The 18,765-nt window shown below is 38.9% G+C and overlaps 2 protein-coding genes across 2 annotated transcripts; one reads left to right on the top strand and one right to left on the bottom strand.

The window, feature by feature from the left end:
- The first annotated feature begins 10,949 nt into the window (after positions 1 to 10,949).
- Positions 10,950 to 14,143, top strand: LOC126782234 (BTB/POZ and MATH domain-containing protein 1-like). Its single transcript, XM_050507447.1, has 4 exons — positions 10,950 to 11,645; positions 12,181 to 12,529; positions 12,656 to 12,932; positions 13,767 to 14,143. The coding sequence occupies exons 1-4, from the start codon at positions 11,209 to 11,211 to the stop codon at positions 13,943 to 13,945; spliced, it is 1,242 nt and encodes a 413-aa protein (XP_050363404.1). The 5' UTR covers positions 10,950 to 11,208; the 3' UTR covers positions 13,946 to 14,143.
- Positions 14,144 to 15,846: 1,703 nt separating this feature from the next.
- Positions 15,847 to 18,001, bottom strand: LOC126782230 (aspartic proteinase 36-like). The gene has a single exon (XM_050507441.1). The coding sequence runs from the start codon at positions 17,708 to 17,710 to the stop codon at positions 16,226 to 16,228; it is 1,485 nt and encodes a 494-aa protein (XP_050363398.1). The 5' UTR covers positions 17,711 to 18,001; the 3' UTR covers positions 15,847 to 16,225.
- Between the last annotated feature and the right edge of the window lie 764 nt (positions 18,002 to 18,765).

Below are 18,765 nucleotides of genomic sequence, written 5' to 3'. Positions count from 1 at the left end.
GCGAAATACTTGTGCCTACGCACATCGCTTCTTTCTGGTTTTAATTCTAAAGAATAATGGTCTCCCCCTCATCTAGGCAGGAGCCAAGACCAAAACTATGACCCTTACTAGTCCATCTTTGCATTTGCCGCCCTTGTTTTGTGGTGCAATACCACGGGCGTCGACAACACCACAGCGTACAATGGTGCCATCGTCGGCTTCATTCCCACTGTCAGGGATGGTGCCAACGGTGCTAGGACCAGGTTATATGAAATTCTCCCATAATCTGAGAGTTCCAACCTTACCGGCACATCACAGCATTTATCTGCGATCTCGTCACTTTCGCAATATTAGTAAAGTCATTGAGCATCGAATCTTTGACTTTTTGGAAGTCGATAATGCGTTGCACTTTTGCTCACTTTGAGTAGTGCGGGATCTTAATGAGACATAGTGCCACACCACGTGAATTCCTGGCATTAAAACCGGAAAGGGAGCATTCTATATCTCCCCCTAACGACGGGAAGTATGTCCCATCAAAGTGACCGTCTGCTAATATCATAGGATAGAGATTCACGGTTGTAGATTGAAAATAGCGGACAATTGTTGGTGATTTATAAATCATAACCAACCAAAATACTTAATCGTTTCAAGTTGACCCATTGAGATTACTACAATAGAGGCACATAAACAACTTAACCAAATATGCGTTAGTGAAAATAACGTTGGGACCGTATCCAGTGATCATCTGGTACGCACTAAACGTTTGGCAAGTTGTGGGTCTGAAACGAATAAGTGTCGCTGCATCCAACATCATTACATATCCCCATGCAAAAATCGACAGGTTAGTACCCATAACCAAGTCCGAGCTCTGCTAGATCGTGCATTGAATGAACATGAAGAATAATATGTTCAACGACGAACCAAGTAGACATGCAAAACAAAATCATCAAAGTCGTAGAGGTGAACTCTCCAACGGTATCCAATCAAATAGATTCGAGAGGATGGGAAAGGTGGTGAGCCCTTAGTATGATGATCATAGCTAAAACTTTAGCAAATGCAGCGTTTCTTGTGGATAGCAAAGCGACGTGTGACCAACGCGTCGATGCTCTTAACCTATACCATAAACATACCGAAAAATATATGCATTCGGTTGGATATGGTCCACTAATGTCACCTTAAATACTTTGTAAGAATAGAATGTTCTCGGTTGGAGCCTTAACAGAGAAGGATTTCCTTGAAATCTAGCAAGAGAACAAGCTTTGTAAAATGAGCGATGGACATCAAAGATTGTCATGGAGGCATTAGAAAACACGGGAGGCATCACAAGCTCCTGTGAAGAAGGGGATGCCGCCACTGAATGCCATGGAGCCGCCGAGAAGGGCAGGCTCGGCCTCACCGTGTGGAGCACAAGTGAGGTGGTCCTCCAATTGCTTCGTGAACATGAAAAATAGATGATTATGTGAATTTCAAAGAACTCGAATCATCATATCTCGTTTAAAATGGCCAAAAAATGATCATGTCAAAACCGAGGAGACAGCAAAACCGAACCCATGATTCAAAAAATCTTGAGTTACGTAAAGCTACTGTTACAGGCAAGTAAAGCTATGTCCGCAGGCTAACAAAGCTACTGTCTAAGCTTGAAAAAGCTACTGTCAATGAAATCGGACAGATTTATTACTTTCTATTCTTAACACAAATATCAAGATGAAAATTCATCATTGGCATGTATGATCTTTTAAAACTTAGCAAGGCATGAAGATATAGAACACAATCTCCGCACGAGATCCGTAAAAGAACTATATGCGCCGTAGGACAGTGTGGGTGGTTATGCAATTAGCAAGACACTCGATTTCTCGGCGGGACATTCTCAAAATAAAATTAAGAGAGTCAACAACGCGGTGAACTTCTCTAGACAATACGCCGTAGGATATTGTAAGAGGGGGGATTGAAACAAATGGAAATCTTATCGAATGTATCACATGGCAATATAACTATATTCTTCAACTTAAGCGTTAGAAAAACATGGTATTGGAGCAGTTGAATACCAAACAATTAGGGTGGAAAACCATCCAATTGGTGCGGGTGGTCACCAATAATAATAAAATCGTTTGAGCTATGAAACGACTTGGAGAAAACTGGAAAATTCACCGGAAAACCATGTCAAAATAACTCAAAACCGGGTGAAATTTGCACTGGAAAAACGTGGCAGTAAAAACTGCTGGAAATATGCCGTAAAAATGACGAGAAATGATGAAAAATCGCCGGACGGCGGCATTTGGAGCTGGCCGGCAAAGAGGCCGGGGCTGCTGTCCGACAGGGGACGCCGGCAGGAACCGGATGGTGGCGCCGGAAACGCTGTCAAGTGGCAAGAAGGCGACCAAAATGCCGGAAAACGTTCCGGAAACGCCGGAAAAGTAACCGGGAAAAACGACGTCAATTTTGACGTTCCGAGGTCCGTTTTCCAAATTTGAAGGTCCAAATTCACAATGTAGTGCTGTTGGGGTCTCATGTAACCAAAAAGCGGCCAATTTAGAAACCACATGAGTTGCAAACGTTGATCATTCATGCTAAGTCAAGGTAAATATAATTCTCATGAGACCATCTTGTAAACAAGGAATACGAGAATTTTTATTGAATATGCTAATATTTAATATAACACAAACAAGCTTTCAATTCTAATAGACGACTTAAGCTAAAGTCGAGCAAAAACAAAATCTTGCATATCGGATCGGGCGGAGCCTTAGCTTGAGGCTAAAAAAATGTGCTTACTTGAGAATGGAAGAATGTTACGTTTCTATCTCTGAAATTCCCTCAAGAAATAGATACAGTTGCCAAAAATGGCATGTTTTTCTCGGATGTGGAGCATGGTTCAAGTTCAACTCTGGTAATACAACGTCATAGACGTTTATTGAATCACTTTTAAGTGTGTCCCATAGAATTCGTTATTTTTGGGATATTTTGTCAGCAAATAGTGCTGCTTTAGAGTAATGAATTTCAACTCAAATAAATGAGTACGTAGACCTTGGGATTATCGTTTATAGACATGAGTTTAAGAAAACTCAAACTTTCAAATAACAGTCGTGATGGCGACACATCCATGAGAAATGAGGGTTGTATAGGTTTCAAATAATCGAACTATTCAAGTATGTAACCGGAATTAGAAGGATTGTGATGTATATGGTCACAAAATAATCGATGCATATCAGCGATTCTCATGATCGCACCCAAAATAGTGGTGTACTCAGACAACCACACGAAATCGATTTCTTCCCTTTAAATAATAACTTGACTCCCCCATGACCGACACACGAAAAACGTCGACCAATATTGGAATCATATCTCTCTTTGGTCTCATCGGCATTATAAGAAAGGCCGGAAAATAGACATGAAGAAGGCTAATAGCGACCGATAATTTATATATATATGTTCAAAAACAGAAACTTTAAGAAAAACATACTTGTTGGTCTGCCAAATAGACCGCATATAATTAAATTGCTCTGCAAATCGATCGTCATGCAGGAAGCTGCTCGATGAATTCATTTTCGATCGTACTAATGTCATAAATTGCGCGTGAGTAACGTCCATCTCAGGCATAGATGTCATCACGATGGTACGACAATTGATCATTTTTCCTATACGAGCACGTGAAAACGTAGTTAGAAAACTAAAACGTGCAACTAAACGATGTAATAAATCAATAGGAAAAGAAAAGGAAAAACAAAAACAAAAAACGTTTAAAGGCCCATAGGGCTGTCTAGCTCGTCACGCCATAGGCCCAAATTCGAGACAGGTCGAACTCAAAGATCTGGGTCGGGCTCGCTGGGTTTTCAGCTGGGAAGGTAGCGCCGATCGGAAGAGATAGACGCCAGGATTGGGTAGCAGCGGCGCCAAGAGAAGTCGACGACCGCGGTCGTCAGTGTGTAGGACCAGTCCGGTCTGCTTTCTAAGGCTAGCCGCCTGCGTTGGTCCGACGTGGGTGCAGATGTTTGATCTGCAAAGTTGCCGGCGAAGAAGAGGGGTGCCCAGATCAAAGTATTGGGTGCCCTTATCAGTTTCAATTTTTTTCTTGTTCCTACAACTATTTGCCGGAAACTGATGTAATTTTCTGGTGAAGCCAAGAAAAAGATGCTGCCGTAGGAAAATGATTTAGGACCGGGGTCAAAAAAATTTCTGGTGGGGGCTTTGTCGCTCATGCATTGTAGAATAAAGTGCATCATAACGTGAAGCATGATGAAAATTGTGTCTTATTGAATGATATGGGGGCATATATATATATGGATTACATCACCTGAATCCCGCATGATTCAGAGTCCTAATTTATTACAGAGATGTGAATCTATCTCTAACAGGAAACCTAATAAGGCTATGACACACAAAATGGTAGAATAATAAATCTCTCGAAACAACTGATTAATTAATTAATGTAAAAATATCCAAAATACCATTATTTCGTGAAAATTACCAAATATCACTTCTAGATCTAACAAATTTCTCTCTGCTCATTTTTTAGTTTTTGTTTCCGGTAAATTTAAGTTTTCCGGCTAAACCACCGGCAATTTGGAGGTGAGCCAATATATAAAGTTGTTCCTTATCTCATGGGCTTTCATTTAAGTACCATATTGCATATGTTTTGAGAAATTTTGAAATTTTGAATTATATTCACCAAAAACCACAATAGCAATTAGTTTCTCAGTCGACAGTAGCAGCTAGATTTATAGTTGACAGTAGCAGGTAACTTTCAAGTCCACAGTAATAGTAAGATTTATAGTTGACAGTAGCAGGTGTATTCCAAGTCGACAGTAGCAGCTGGTTTTTAACTCGATAGTAGCAGTTAGGTTTTATAGTCGACAAAACAGTTAGTTTTTATAACCGACAGTAGCAGATAACCTCTTCATTGATGGTAACAAACACTATGGGTCAAAGAGGGGTGAAAAAGTAAAAATATTTTATGACATGTGACAACTTGTCATCATTTGGTCCTTGTAAATTTTAGTCCTTATTTGCTCTATCAAATTAAGTAGTGAGTTATTTGTAAACTAAATTGTTGTGTGTTACTTTTGAGTAATTTGTTCTTTAATCTATGCATAATTATAGTCTTTGATATTTCATTTAAAGAAAATGTTAGAGAATCATTTTATAATTATTATAAAATTACTATTTATTCGTTTGTTTTATTGTAAATAGTTATCTAGGCCGCTGAAAAGAGATCGAAATTAAGATTTAAGGACTAATCATTTATTATGAAAATGACAAATGATCACTGCAACGTTAACAACAAAATTAACTTCTTGAAATATTATGAGTCAAAGAGATAATGATCAAACCAAGGTTCAAAATATTGGTATCGGGGGATATATCGTTTTTTTTTTTTTTGAAAAAGAGAGATATCGGATATATCGGAGATATTGGAAAACAAATATCGTTCCTCTTCCGAAATTACTTATTTATTTATTATTGAATTACATACAAACAAATACAATGATTAGTTTTATCTAGTACCTAAAAGAGGCTATAAGTGCTTGAAAAGATGCAAGTTGGTCAACAAAACTATAATACTCTGCTCAAGACATACAATAGTACAAATTTTAACGGTTAACATGATAGTCATATATTTCTTTTGAGCTACCGACAGTTTCTCCGAGAATGTGATAGTAAAGATGAACCCAACTCGATAATTGATTATAAATGTCTCCAAATTGACCTTAATTGTAAACAAGATGACTAGATTGATAGTTGACTTCCATGTGATTCGTTTGACATCCCACTGTACTCTGTGTCAAAACTTAAGGCAACTGAACTAACATCATATGAAATACTTTGATCATCAATGACTCCTCTTGTCATCCTCCCGCACATATTTTGTTGTTGCACACAATGACCGCCTACTCTAGATCGATGATTCTCATCTTGGGTAGCATGATCAAAATTACTTTCACAAGTAAACTGTTAATATCTTCCACCTACATATGATTGTCCATATTCAAACCTTGTATCTCCACCACCTTGTCGACTTCCACCACTACCATCACCATTACCACCACCACCACCACCATCATCATCACTATCTGAACTATCTGGAGTTGCTACACCGCTCCACACACTAGTATTATCAGAAGCATTTCCCGGGTCTCTAACTTCATCAAATAATACTTTGTTTACATCAATTCTAAAATTAGTTGCATTTTTTTATGACATGTGGAGGAGGGTTGCCATTTTCATCATCGAGGTGTGCAGACATAATCCAATCATGAAGATGATTAATGACATTCTGAAGTGGTTCACTAGCAACATGAAGTAGATCGATATAGTTATTTTCATTGATCACATTATCCTTTGTTCGTTTATCACGTAGTCGTAACTTCATGTTGTAGTAGCAGTATACGAGTTTTTCCAACTTCATGAGACTACGTTGTGACCCTTTATTTTGGATTCTCTCAAGGTCAAGGAGAGCACTTGTCACTGATATGACTTGACTTTTAAGAGTTAAGACTTGAACTTTCACTCCTCATCTCGATATCTTTTACGAAAAATTAAAAATTAGCCGATTGAAGGACTACTCTTCTAGTCTTATTTTTTATATCCCTCGAGGTGATTAATTAATCAAAAACTGCAGGTCAAGAAGAGTCTGAGACATCCTCAAGTTGAGTTAAATTTTTTAAGTTAAATTTTTTAGATATTTCTCTAAAATATCGAAGATATATCAGATATATCGTAAATATCGGAGAAATATCAGAGATATTTTATGTTATCGGAGAAATATCGCATATACGGGAAACAATAAGATATTTAGCCCTAAGATATATAGTTTTTTTGAAAAATGGAGATATCGGAAATTATATCGGAAATATCAGGGAGATTTTGTACCTTGGATCAAACACTGAGTAAGCACCTAGACAAATCTGAAGCAATAACCTCCGTGAGATATTTTGGTTCCTTGTGATGCAGTTGATGACAAGAATCACTTTCAACACAAACTTTGGAGAAATTAAACTCTATGCCTTTAAAAACGAAAATTCTTCCCTCCACCCAGTGGAGATTCACTGTCTGATATGGCAGAATAACAACCATGTATTTTAGTGTGTAACTATATTTTAACTAACCTCTTGTTTCTCCGTTAACTTTTATGCAATATAAGAGGGTAGGGGAAAAAATGCTGTAAGAAATGGTTTACCCATTCTCATATTTATCCATGATGGCTTCCATCTCCACCTGGGGTGCGAGTCTTGATCTCATCGGCAGTCGACTAGTCTTATTTAGATCAAGAAGGAGTTGCAAAGGATGTACTCGGTGTTGGCTTCGAGAATGAAGGAATGGAATATTGAAAATGGAAAATGGAGAATGATGGAATGAGGATAACAGCTGCAGTTTGAGATTGGCAGTTCTGGGTTTGAGTGGTAATTGATTGCATCTGCTTTGTAGCTTGATGTTCCACATCTATTAATTCACAATTGAAGCAAAATTAAGATGGATTGATTTGTAGTAAGGATGATGCGGGGAAGCGGAAATTTCACAATCTGTGAGTAATTCATATCGGCGGCATCATGAACTCCTGAGTTCAAAATTCGGGTGTCAAGTCGAGTGAAAGTGTGAAACATGTGAACCCCTCCTCCCACATCTACGCACTCACAGATAACTGAGATAAGCAATATTAATTAAAATTTATGAGTAAGTTGTGGAATGGGGTGTGTTTGATTACATACATGTTATGAATTAGAGGAAACATGGGGTTTGGGTTCATGAATTTAGAGAGCGAGCTTGGGTGGAGAGGAAGGGAAGGGATCTGAAAAAGGAATAGTGAACTACAGAGTACAGAGGAGACGGAAGCGATTCAAAATCGTAAAAGTCTTCGATAAGTTTTTGCCTTTTTTGGACTTCTTCTCTGTTACTGTTTCTCTTTTACCCTGTTAAAATAGTTTGTTACCAACCTTCATGGCTTCATCGATATCTGTTAGTGTGTGTGCAATACGCGCGTTAACAAAACATCAGGTGAACCTCTACGGGGAGGAGGGAAGAACCTCCGCTTTAAAAATACTATCTCTGAGAGTTGTGATAACAGACACATTAGCTTTCCCGGCACTTGCATAAATAATGCAGCCAGCAATATCACGCAACACCAAGCCGATAGTAGCATTTGAGTGTTATTGGTAGACATAATCTTTGAAGTTTATTTCGATATGGTCCTCTAGAAGGAAGGAGATAGCTTCCAATGATTACGTATTGATGCACCGGATGAGAATGAACTCTTTTAGAGTTGGGGAGAAGAGGAGCTTCATTAGCCACAGGCCACAGCAGCACAACTCATAACTAATTGAAGAGAAAACGCCTCATTTTTGAACACTATTATTTCTCTTATGCCAAATCTGCCAATAAAGAGTAATAAATTTTCAAGGCTATTGAAAAAGAGATCATTCAGGTTTTTAAATTAGATTAGGAGCACTAGCAACTTTAAAACAGTGGGCAAGAATCCAAATTGGAGGAAATTGAACAATTGCAAAAAAAGATTGGAAATAGTTCCCACATGTTATTGCATATATAAAGGGGCAAAGATTAGTATTAAGTATTAACCTCACCAAATCTTAACATTCTTTCTCTGGTTTTTAAACGCTCCCTAAGAGAAATAGTTAGTTTTCAGCTAGAGCTTTATTGGCAAATGAGACTGGCCATGCACGATAAAATCATTATTTTGCTATTTTTGCATCATATTTTATTTTAATTGGTTTTTCAATTTAAGCTGTTCATTAAAGATTATAAATTGTATAAACTTATTGTAATTATTGTTAAATAACGTATACGGATAATTGCAGCATGCATTTATCATGTTTTATGAGTTTGCTACGTACTCTTTGTTTGTGATGTTATTTGAGTGATAGTTAGAGACATCCAATTCATCATCAATGGTATAATGGTCGTCTTATACCTACAGTTCCAATACATGTATTCACAATGTAAGATACATCCGCATTGAATGAATAAAATCAACCGCTGATCGATGTGATTCAGATCTATACATGCATATATATCTCATCCGAATTTATTTGTGTTAAACAACGACAAGCTTGACCCATGGACCAACTGTACCGATATTGTCTCAATTTAGTCACCTCACAGGTGTTGGATTTTAATCACAAAAGGCCTCGGTACAATTGGTTATTATCCACCCACTTATAATCTCTATTTTATTTGTCACTTCTTAGATGTGAGATCTCTCATTTCCAACACGCCCCCTCATGTGCAACCTAATTTTTAGGTCTGCACGTGACAAATTAACATTCCACACACTGAAACGAAATAAACCAAGGTCCAGTAACCAACGACACTTGGTGACCATCCAATTGGAAAACCCTCCGATGACATGATAATGACACCCATCATGGGCCCATGATAAAATGACACTCATCTCGAGCCCACGACAGATTGAGGACGCGATTGGAGAGAGACCCGCTCTGATACTATGTTAAACAGCGACAAGCGTGACCCATGGACCAACTGTACCGATATTGTCCCAACTTAGTCACATCACATGTGTTGGGTTTTAATCACAAAAGTCCTCGGTACAATTGGTTATTATTCACCCACTTATAATCTCTATTTTATTTGTCACTTCTTAGATGTGAGATCTCTCATCTCCAACACTTTGTCCTACATAAACTTGGACCAAGTTTAATGTTCCCAGTTGACTACACCAACTATTTATACAACACATTCATTATGTGACATGTTTTTCATCACCTCTTCTTCTTTCTCAGTCTGTATACTCACTATTCTTCGATTCCTGCAGTCAAAACTTATGACAACAGGTAATACTTGCTACACATTCAAGAGCTCACCTACAAATGTGGATCAGCAGATCGAGGGCTTTCACTCCATGCCTGCATCATATGTATCTTACCGGATCGAGATCGAAGTCAAATAAGTTGCCATTCATTACAGACTTAGATGTATATAAATGTGTTCACCAAATTCACGTACAGTCAATCTGGAAATCATGACCAAGTTTTTCTTCGCTTCATTGCTTGGTATTGTTTTTTTTACCTGACGGTTGTTTTTACGAATTAAAATCTTTCAGAACTGCAGTGTCATGCCACGTGTTTTTTTTGACGCTGTCTTACCCGATTATTCATAGAGCAGGCTGTCAGCTCTTTCATCCAGATTCTTGGTTGCAGCGTGACGCGCGCGCGCGAAACCAATTGGCGCGTAAGACAAAACCCCACTTGAGCAACAAACCAACGGCTATTAATCTTGTGATTTTCGACATCTTCACCTCATACCATTCACCAAAGAGCAAATCTTCAATTCTTCTTCACTTGGCCTTGATACTTGATATATGACTCTCCTTAAGGATTTATCTATAACCAACATCCTATAAAACTGTAAAGATACGAAAAACATGGTTGCTTTGATCATGATTGTTGACACTTGGTACCATATTTTTGTATTAGAATAGCCTTTTACTAATCATGATAGTGTATTCCTAAATCTTTGTTAAGCGTGTTGGAGAAACGCATCTATTTCTTTGATCGTGGTTACTGCGAACTATTATCTCTTATTTGATAATAATAAAGATCTTTACTAACCGCATTATTAACTGGTTTACAATTTGTTTACTGGGTGACTATGCCGCTAATTCTCGTATCTCATTAATTGTACAAGATATAAATCATATACGTAACTATATTCCATTACCATGCTCACTCTAAAACTTCCGTTGATGTTCTTGATCCCAGTATAAATATGGCTAAGCCATCTACGAATAGAAACTAAATCCTGCTCCCACATCCCACATCCGAAATGCTCACAACATCCTTCCATTAGCCCCCCACCAATAAGAGAGCGAGTGGGTCAAAATTAGTTAGGCCAGGCACGTAAGCTTGTCTGCTTCCTCACCAATAATTCACAGTCAGCTAAAAAAACACTCAGTATAAAATCCGCCATGACGATTCACACAAGTCATCATCCTCTTTCTTCTTCTTCCTCGTCTTCTTCTTTTCTCTCTCTCTCTCTCTCTGAATGTGAACACAATCCCTAGTATTATTTACCTTCCAGAACCCCATAGAAGCTTTTAGATTCTCTGATAATTAAAGACTCTCGCTTTCCTATTCCTCACTCGAGGAATCGTCAATTCCACCCTGAAGATTTCTCATTTCCCGACCCAATTCTCCGATCAAAACCCTAGATCCCGATTCCGGCGAAATCCGACCCCCCAAAAGCAGCTCAATTCCTCACCGGAGCATGGGCAAGGTTCTCGTCGAAGCCTCCAGGCCGTCATCCTCTTCCTCTCCCTCTCCCTTGGCCTCGCCGTCGCCGGCGCCGGCGACGACCTCGTCGACGTTGATTACCGAGACGGTGAACGGGACGCACCAGTTCAAGATCAACGGCTATTCTTTGTCGAAGGGGATTGGGATTGGGAAGTACGTGACGTCCGATGTGTTCAATGTGGGTGGGTACTCGTGGGCCATTTACTTCTATCCCGACGGCAAAAGCGTCGAGGACAATGCCACGTATGTGTCGCTGTTCATTGCGCTGGCGAGTGAGGGCAGCGATGTGAGGGCTTTGTTTGAGCTGACGCTTTTGGATCAGAGTGGGAATGGGAGGCACAAAGTGCATAGCCATTTTGGGAGGTCCTTGGATAGTGGTCCTTATACTCTCAAGTATCGCGGCAGTATGTGGTGAGTTTGAATCGTGTTTATCTTGCATTGTTTCTTTGTTGATGAATGTGTTGGGAGTTTGTTGGATTCGCTAGTTTTGTAAAGATGTGTTTTTTAATATGTTCTTTTGCCTTGATCACTATTAATGAACTAATTGTGCAACCCGAAACGGCGCTGAATCTTGTTAGAAGCAATGTAGGACATGTATAGAGTACAAACGTATGTGTTCTTTGATTTGATTGTTCTTGACTTAGAGTAGGATCAACAGACAAGGTGGTACATCATACTGTCCTAGAGTCCTGTGTATGTTGTATAATGACAATGTCTCATTTGATTAATATGTTTCTGCTAGCATTGTTTAGTAATTAGTATCTTAGTGGGTCAGTAGTTATCTAATCTTGTATAGGCAGAATATATACGTCCTACATTATTATGTTAATTATTCTGCTACTTGATGTTCCCAAATAATAGTTTGGTTCAGCTCGCCATATCCTGTATATATTCATTGTGGAGACTGGCTAGTTGTAGAATATAATGGTTTCTTTGGATGCTGCAGGGGTTACAAGCGTTTTTTCAAAAGAACTTCTCTTGAGACATCGGACTACCTTAAAGATGATTGCCTCTCAGTCAACTGTATGGTTGGTGTTGTGAAATCACACACTGAAGGGCCAAAAATATACTCTATAGCCTTACCACGATCCAACATGGGTCTACAGTTTGGGCAACTACTAGAAAGTGGAAAGGGTACTGATGTGAATTTTGAAGTTGATGGGGAAACTTTTGCTGCTCACAAGTTGGTATTAGCAGCTCGATCGCCAGTATTCAGGGCTCAACTATTTGGTCCTATGAAAGATCAGAACACTCAGTGCATAAATGTTGAGGATATAGAGCCTCCAGTCTTTAAGGTACAATGCCTATCCCTTTCTTTGGTTATTATGTGTATAAGTCATATTTTAACTTATGCTTATTGTATTTTCTACCAAGATGGGAGACTAGGCTTGACATTGCATTTATCTCTTTTCCATGTGTAGGCTCTACTTCATTTCATGTATTGGGATTCACTGCCTGACATAGAGGAGCTTACCGGCATCAATTCTCATGGAGCTGCCACTCTGATGGCTCAGCATCTGCTTGCTGCAGCAGATCGGTATGGCTTAGAAAGGTTAAAATTGCTGTGCGAGGAAAGTCTGTGCAAGGATGTAGCAATTAACACTGTGGCAACTACATTAGCTTTGGCAGAACAACATCACTGTTTCCAATTGAAAGCAGTGTGCCTCAAATTCATTGCAACACCTGGAAATCTACAAGGTGAGTCTTTTATATCTCTCCTGTTTTGTTTTACTAATAACTTCAAAATGAATTGTAGCTTTTAAAGATGAAAGGTACATCATCCTCAACAGTCCCAGATGAGATTGTTGATGATGATTATGGAAGAATTAAGTTGCTCGAGTGCATTATTGAATAACTCTAAAAAGCTGTGCTAGAAATATTGTGTAATCAATCATTGGAGAATGGAGAATTACTTTCTGGCATTCAAATTCCTGATATATCTAATGATGTTTTGATTTTGCATTCAGTTGCATCTTATTACCAATTCTCTTGACTATTATTTGTAATTACTTGTAATGTACAAATTTGTGTGACCCTGTGGGCTCATCACCAGTTCTCTGGTTATTTCTCTGGTTATTCTACATATGCCTCAATTATGCCCTAAGCTTAAGTGTACCTTAACCTTATTGTCAGAAGGCCATTACTTCCTCTTGGTCCTTTAGTATCTGGAAGGTCATTTGATGGTTGTTATTTTCTATTAGCAGCTATTATACTAGAGGCTTTCACCATAAGCTTTTGAAAAGGGTTGTCACAATTGTCTAATAGATCAAGAAAACAAATATAGGCTATTTTACACTAGGTCTTGTTTTCACGTGGAAAACTTCTAGAATGGTGGTAATCTTGGACTACATGATTATCTTACATTTGGATCTTATATATAATCTCCTGTAAGTGTATTTCAGATCTCTTTGTATTACATCATGCTGTCTTGATCCTTGTTTGTCTTTGTCTAATTATATGGTTCCTGGATGTAATGTATGCTTAAATGACATTACTATGATTCAGTAACTGAGATTTCATTTGTTTCTGTAGGCGTGATGAAAACAGATGGTTATAAACACTTGAGGGAAAGCTGCCCATCTGTTCTGACCGAACTGTTGGAATATGTAGCTAGAGTTAGTGAGCATTCTGTATCTGTATGCAGAAATGGTAATGAAGCTATTCTTGATGGTAGCGACATTAATGGCAGGCGAGTGAAGCAAAGGCTGTAGTATAGTAAAATCAGCTTGTTATATGTTCTCTGTGTAGATGAGGAGAAAATGGAAACGAGAAAAAAAACGAGGCCAGAGATTGTTTCTAGGGTTTAGAAATATTTCTAATACTAGTTTCTTCTTAGCTTTGTTGTTTGTACGGATGGTGATGTAACTGTTTGTTTGTGATGTGAAAATTGTAGCACGGACTGTACGATTGATTAAGAAAAGAAATTTAATTCCACGCTTTCAACAACTTGTGTGTGCTATCTGCTTGAGAGATATATGTAACGTTGCCAACAAAGTGGATTTTAAGACCCCTTTGAAAGTTGAAATTCATTAGATAATCAACTGCTAATACATTGGCAAGAGACTAAACACCGATGAATATGAGATTGTCGGGTAAACAATCAATTCCGATTCAGGCATGCATAGCTCCGTCAAACCAATTCAGCTCGCATATAGCAAGCTGAATACATACTAAAATGTTCCCGTCTGTACTCTCACATGTCGAAAATACTCTATTGTGGCACAAGTGATAATACATACACAACTTAGAAACTAAAACTAAGCAGAATGTATCAAGCTTGGAGGGCGAAAACATCATACTTGAACTAAAGCCATCTCCTTCCCAATTGGGTTGGAGTTGGCATCTACCTTCGCTTTCTTATCCATACTGTCAAGCAATTTCTTCTTAGCTTTGTTTTGCTTCCTGGTCCCAGCATGTTGTGCCTTCTTCTTTTTATTTGCAGCTGCAGTACCATATGGAAGTTTATTCTTTCTGCTAGGCGGATGACCTTTTTTCTTAGGGCTCGGTTGGCTGAACCATCAAAGTTCGGTTTCATGTATGATAAAGGAGGTGGATGCCATTTGATTAAAACATTTTCCTTTGGATCTTATCATAATGTCAACACTAATTTTTTATGACGGAAGTTGAAGCAAAAACTATCTGAATGGGAGTTTGTTCAATACCAAGGGAAGTTCCTTTATATAGGACTGTCCCCTTGTGCGTTTTAGTGAAATCCTATGTTCTCATCCTACGTTGAATATGACCATGCTACTTAATCTTCATTTGTTTTCATCAAATCCTACATAGCATCATTAGCATGCATCACTCGCTACTGTAACAAACTATTTCTTTTTCCTGCAGATGATTGTGAGCAAAGTTAATTGCTTGATTGGTTTTCTTTGTGTTGATCTTGTCGAAGAATATATGAGGGTTTACTTTAGCTTCAAAATAAGCCAAATAAAACTGCTCGTAACTTCATTTGCGTAGTCTTATAGGATGGATTGAGTGATATGATGGAATGATGGATGTTATATGTAAAGTTTTCAATAGTCTTCTAAATACCCAAGTTATGTGATTCTGCACTTGAAATTTGCAACTAAAATTGTCTTATATTGTTTTAAACTTTTAATTCTTAAGGAGGCAGAGGTGAGATTTCCTCTTGCTTTATAGTAGCATATCTGCTAATCGGAGGATGTATATCAAGTCCGGTTTTGACAGATAGAATTTATAAATTGTGAACATCAACACTATTTTCTAATATGATATAAAGGCCTGCTGCTCATTGTTCAATACAATATTGTTTTCATCATGCAATCCACTAAGAAATTTATTCACATCTGCTAATTGACAGATGGGAACATCACAGACAGCCTCTGCTGTATATTGGCCGTCAAGCAAGATTCTAACAGATACTACTGGACTTGTTCTCTTGAAAGTGATAGGCTGATAGCTGTTCAGTACTTCAGTTCTCACATATGTTCAAGATATTGGACTCAATGAACGATGAAAGAGTTTAGAGTTCTGTTTTTTCATATACTAATGGCTTGCTAATTGTGAGCTTGGACAGAAGAATTATTAATGATTATGTTTTCATTAGCACGAGATTATATACAACAATATTGGAACATGTTACTGAAGCAAACAAGGGATCCTTGAAATCCAATTAGCAATAAGAGCTTATACAGAGCAATCAGAAAATAAGAGCTTAAACAATATGGATTTTCAGAAAATCATTCTAAAATCCATTCTCTTAAACCCCAAATTTCCACTCTCTTCCAAACACCATATTCTCAATCTGCAAACCAAAAACTATCACTTCACTCACACTTCCATTTCACCAACTAAACATTCCCATATCCTATGTATCAGATAAATTTTGAACTGAAGTATCAGAGCACAATGTATCCTCAGAATAGAGAATACATTGCACCACACTGAGCAAACACATTCTTATTGATTGATAAATTATGGTCCAAAATCAAAGAATGCTGTGCTATATTGAACAAATTTAACTATAAAGATATTTGTTGCAGCTTATAAATTACAAATAACAAGAATGTCAATAATCTTCCACCTATTAACAAACCTGAAGCAGAAGAAATGTTGTGTGCAGCAACAGTGTATATTGCCCCTGAATTGTCATCTTTCACTCTGATGCTTGAAGAGCAATTGTAATCAATCCAGCCGATGGACTGATTCACAAGATCGTAGAACACCAGCTTATTCGAGAGCACCAAATCTCCCAAAAGAGTCATGGAGCCCCCATCTTTGGTTTTCATCCCATTGCTCTGCCACCCAACACACCATACATACTCTTTCAGCTGAAACAAATACTCATGGGGATACACCGAAAGGGAAACCGAGTTCTTGAGGTGAAACTTCACCACTGGAAACCCTTCATCAACATCCTCCATATACTGAAAACATGTGAACTGTTCCTCGACAGTGTGCAACTTCAAATCGGGTTGCTTGCCAAGTATCATTTTCATCACAGGCTCATAAATCACCTGTGGAAGATAAGACAAAGTGGTACCACTGTCGATAATGGTCCCTTCCTTGTCTCCACTATCAAACGTATCCGAGGGCAGGTCGACAACATCACCCCCCACCTCAATGGCTTCCATGATCACATTGTAATGTGCAGTATTCGGCACCAATGGAGTCATATTCATCTTCAGTTTCGGCTCCACAACTTCCCCAATGGCGAAAATCCCACCACCATTCACATTATCCAAACAATGCGCAAACTGCTTCTTCACCTTCCCAGCTGCAGCCAGCTGCGAAATCATAGACGAATTCGACTGTCCAAATCCAAGAATCCCATCAAGCGCCTCGGACGACTTCCCTAGCTGCCCAGACTGCTTAGCTCCACACCCGAAAACAATGCTCCCATTCGTCACAGAAGTCTGATGACTCCCACTCACCCTATCAAATTCAATCACATCCTTCACAAAGTAGCCTACTGTCGAGCTCCCATCGCCATACACCACATTGTATTGACACTGCAACTCCGGCTTACAACCCAGCAACTGACCACCATACTGCGCAGTACAAAACTCCTGATCACAACTGATCAGTTCCGAACTCGAAGACCCCTTCGGATCATACAACGTTAGCTTGACCCCAATATCGCTTTTCTTGGGGCAAGTGGCGCACTCAATGCAGTTGACCCACAGAATGTCGCTGCCTGTGTCAACTTGGACATAGTAGTCCTTCGCCGGAGTTCCGATTCCGAGCTTAGCGAAATAGAGACCGGTCTCAGAAGGATGGCCGTTGCCGCCCAATTCCAGATCCACGGCGGAGGAAGAAACAGTGAGGAGGTTGCGGCCGTGGCGCCGAGCGTCGTGGGCCTTCAAATCAGTCAACGACCACCGGCCGCGTAGGCCCTGGAACTTGTGACTCACCGGAAAAACGAAGTTGCCGGAAACATGTAGAATCAAAGAGAGAAGTATGAGGAACCCGGAAAGAACCGATTTTGACGTTGGTCCGGGATCCATGTACAGAACCCAGATGGAATTGGATGCAAAGATTTGATCTTTAATGGTGGGTTGAAGAAGAAAGAAGGGTTTTTTTATTTAAGAAAAGTTTGAGAGGACTTAAGATCTGATTGAGGCAAAGGAGGAGACTTTCGTTTGGGTTAGGGGAGAGAGACCCAGGTGGGGAAAGAATACCTGACTTGGGAATGAGATGATTGAAGAGAGAAGGGTTTCTGAGAGCGAATTGGGCGGTGACGGTGAGGGAGGGAAAAGCATGTGAGGAAGAAAAGGAAGGGAAAGACGGCAACATAGAGAGACGGAGGGAGAAGATATAGTCAAGTGTCAAAGGAAGACTGACCCATCTATTTGCGCGTTAGATTTCAAAGTTTGGTTTTTGTAATTTCTTTCGAGTCAAGTATTGGTTTTATCGCGTCAGTAAGGTCAGTTTAACCATATGATGGTTTTGTTTGTTTTTTTGGTAATAATAATTACGTTTGGCTGCTACTAAATGTACTCAATAAATTTCTTACTATATCCAGCATGTATAAAATTCTCTTCGTCTTTCTACAAATACCCCTAATAAATTACTACAAAGACATACCCAGCAACAATTTTGGTCTCACTTCCTCTTTGAATCTCGATTTCATATTTGCAGTCTTCGTTGCTCCATACTTGATACTTTGTGGTACCCCACGGAGTGATAAACATCCATGCACAACCCCAAATTGTTAACCGAATACAATAAAGAACAGGGCCAATGAGGGCAAAAAGTGTAGAATTCAACAAGAATTTCATCATGAACTGATAAGATGAATACTTGAAAAGAATGGAAATTGGAAAGGGATCTCCGCTGAAAGTTTTGTAAAATGGAGTTTGTAGGGAAAAAGGGTATAATTGGAAATAAATTACAAAAATATAAATATTTGGTATACTACAAAATTTGATGGGTACATTTAGCATTACCCTTACGTTTTATTGTAATGGGCAGACTGGGCCTATATATTTTAACTCATGGGCTCGGGTTGCCCCGAGCCCGTTTGGGGTCGGCCCGTAAACACATAATTTTATATTATTTA

The sequence above is a fragment of the Argentina anserina genome, chromosome 2 (genome assembly GCF_933775445.1).
Source record: "Argentina anserina chromosome 2, drPotAnse1.1, whole genome shotgun sequence".
In the NCBI taxonomy this organism is placed as follows: domain Eukaryota; kingdom Viridiplantae; phylum Streptophyta; class Magnoliopsida; order Rosales; family Rosaceae; genus Argentina; species Argentina anserina.
Note: the sequence above shows the minus strand (reverse complement) of the source record. Positions and strands in the feature narration are given on the sequence as shown.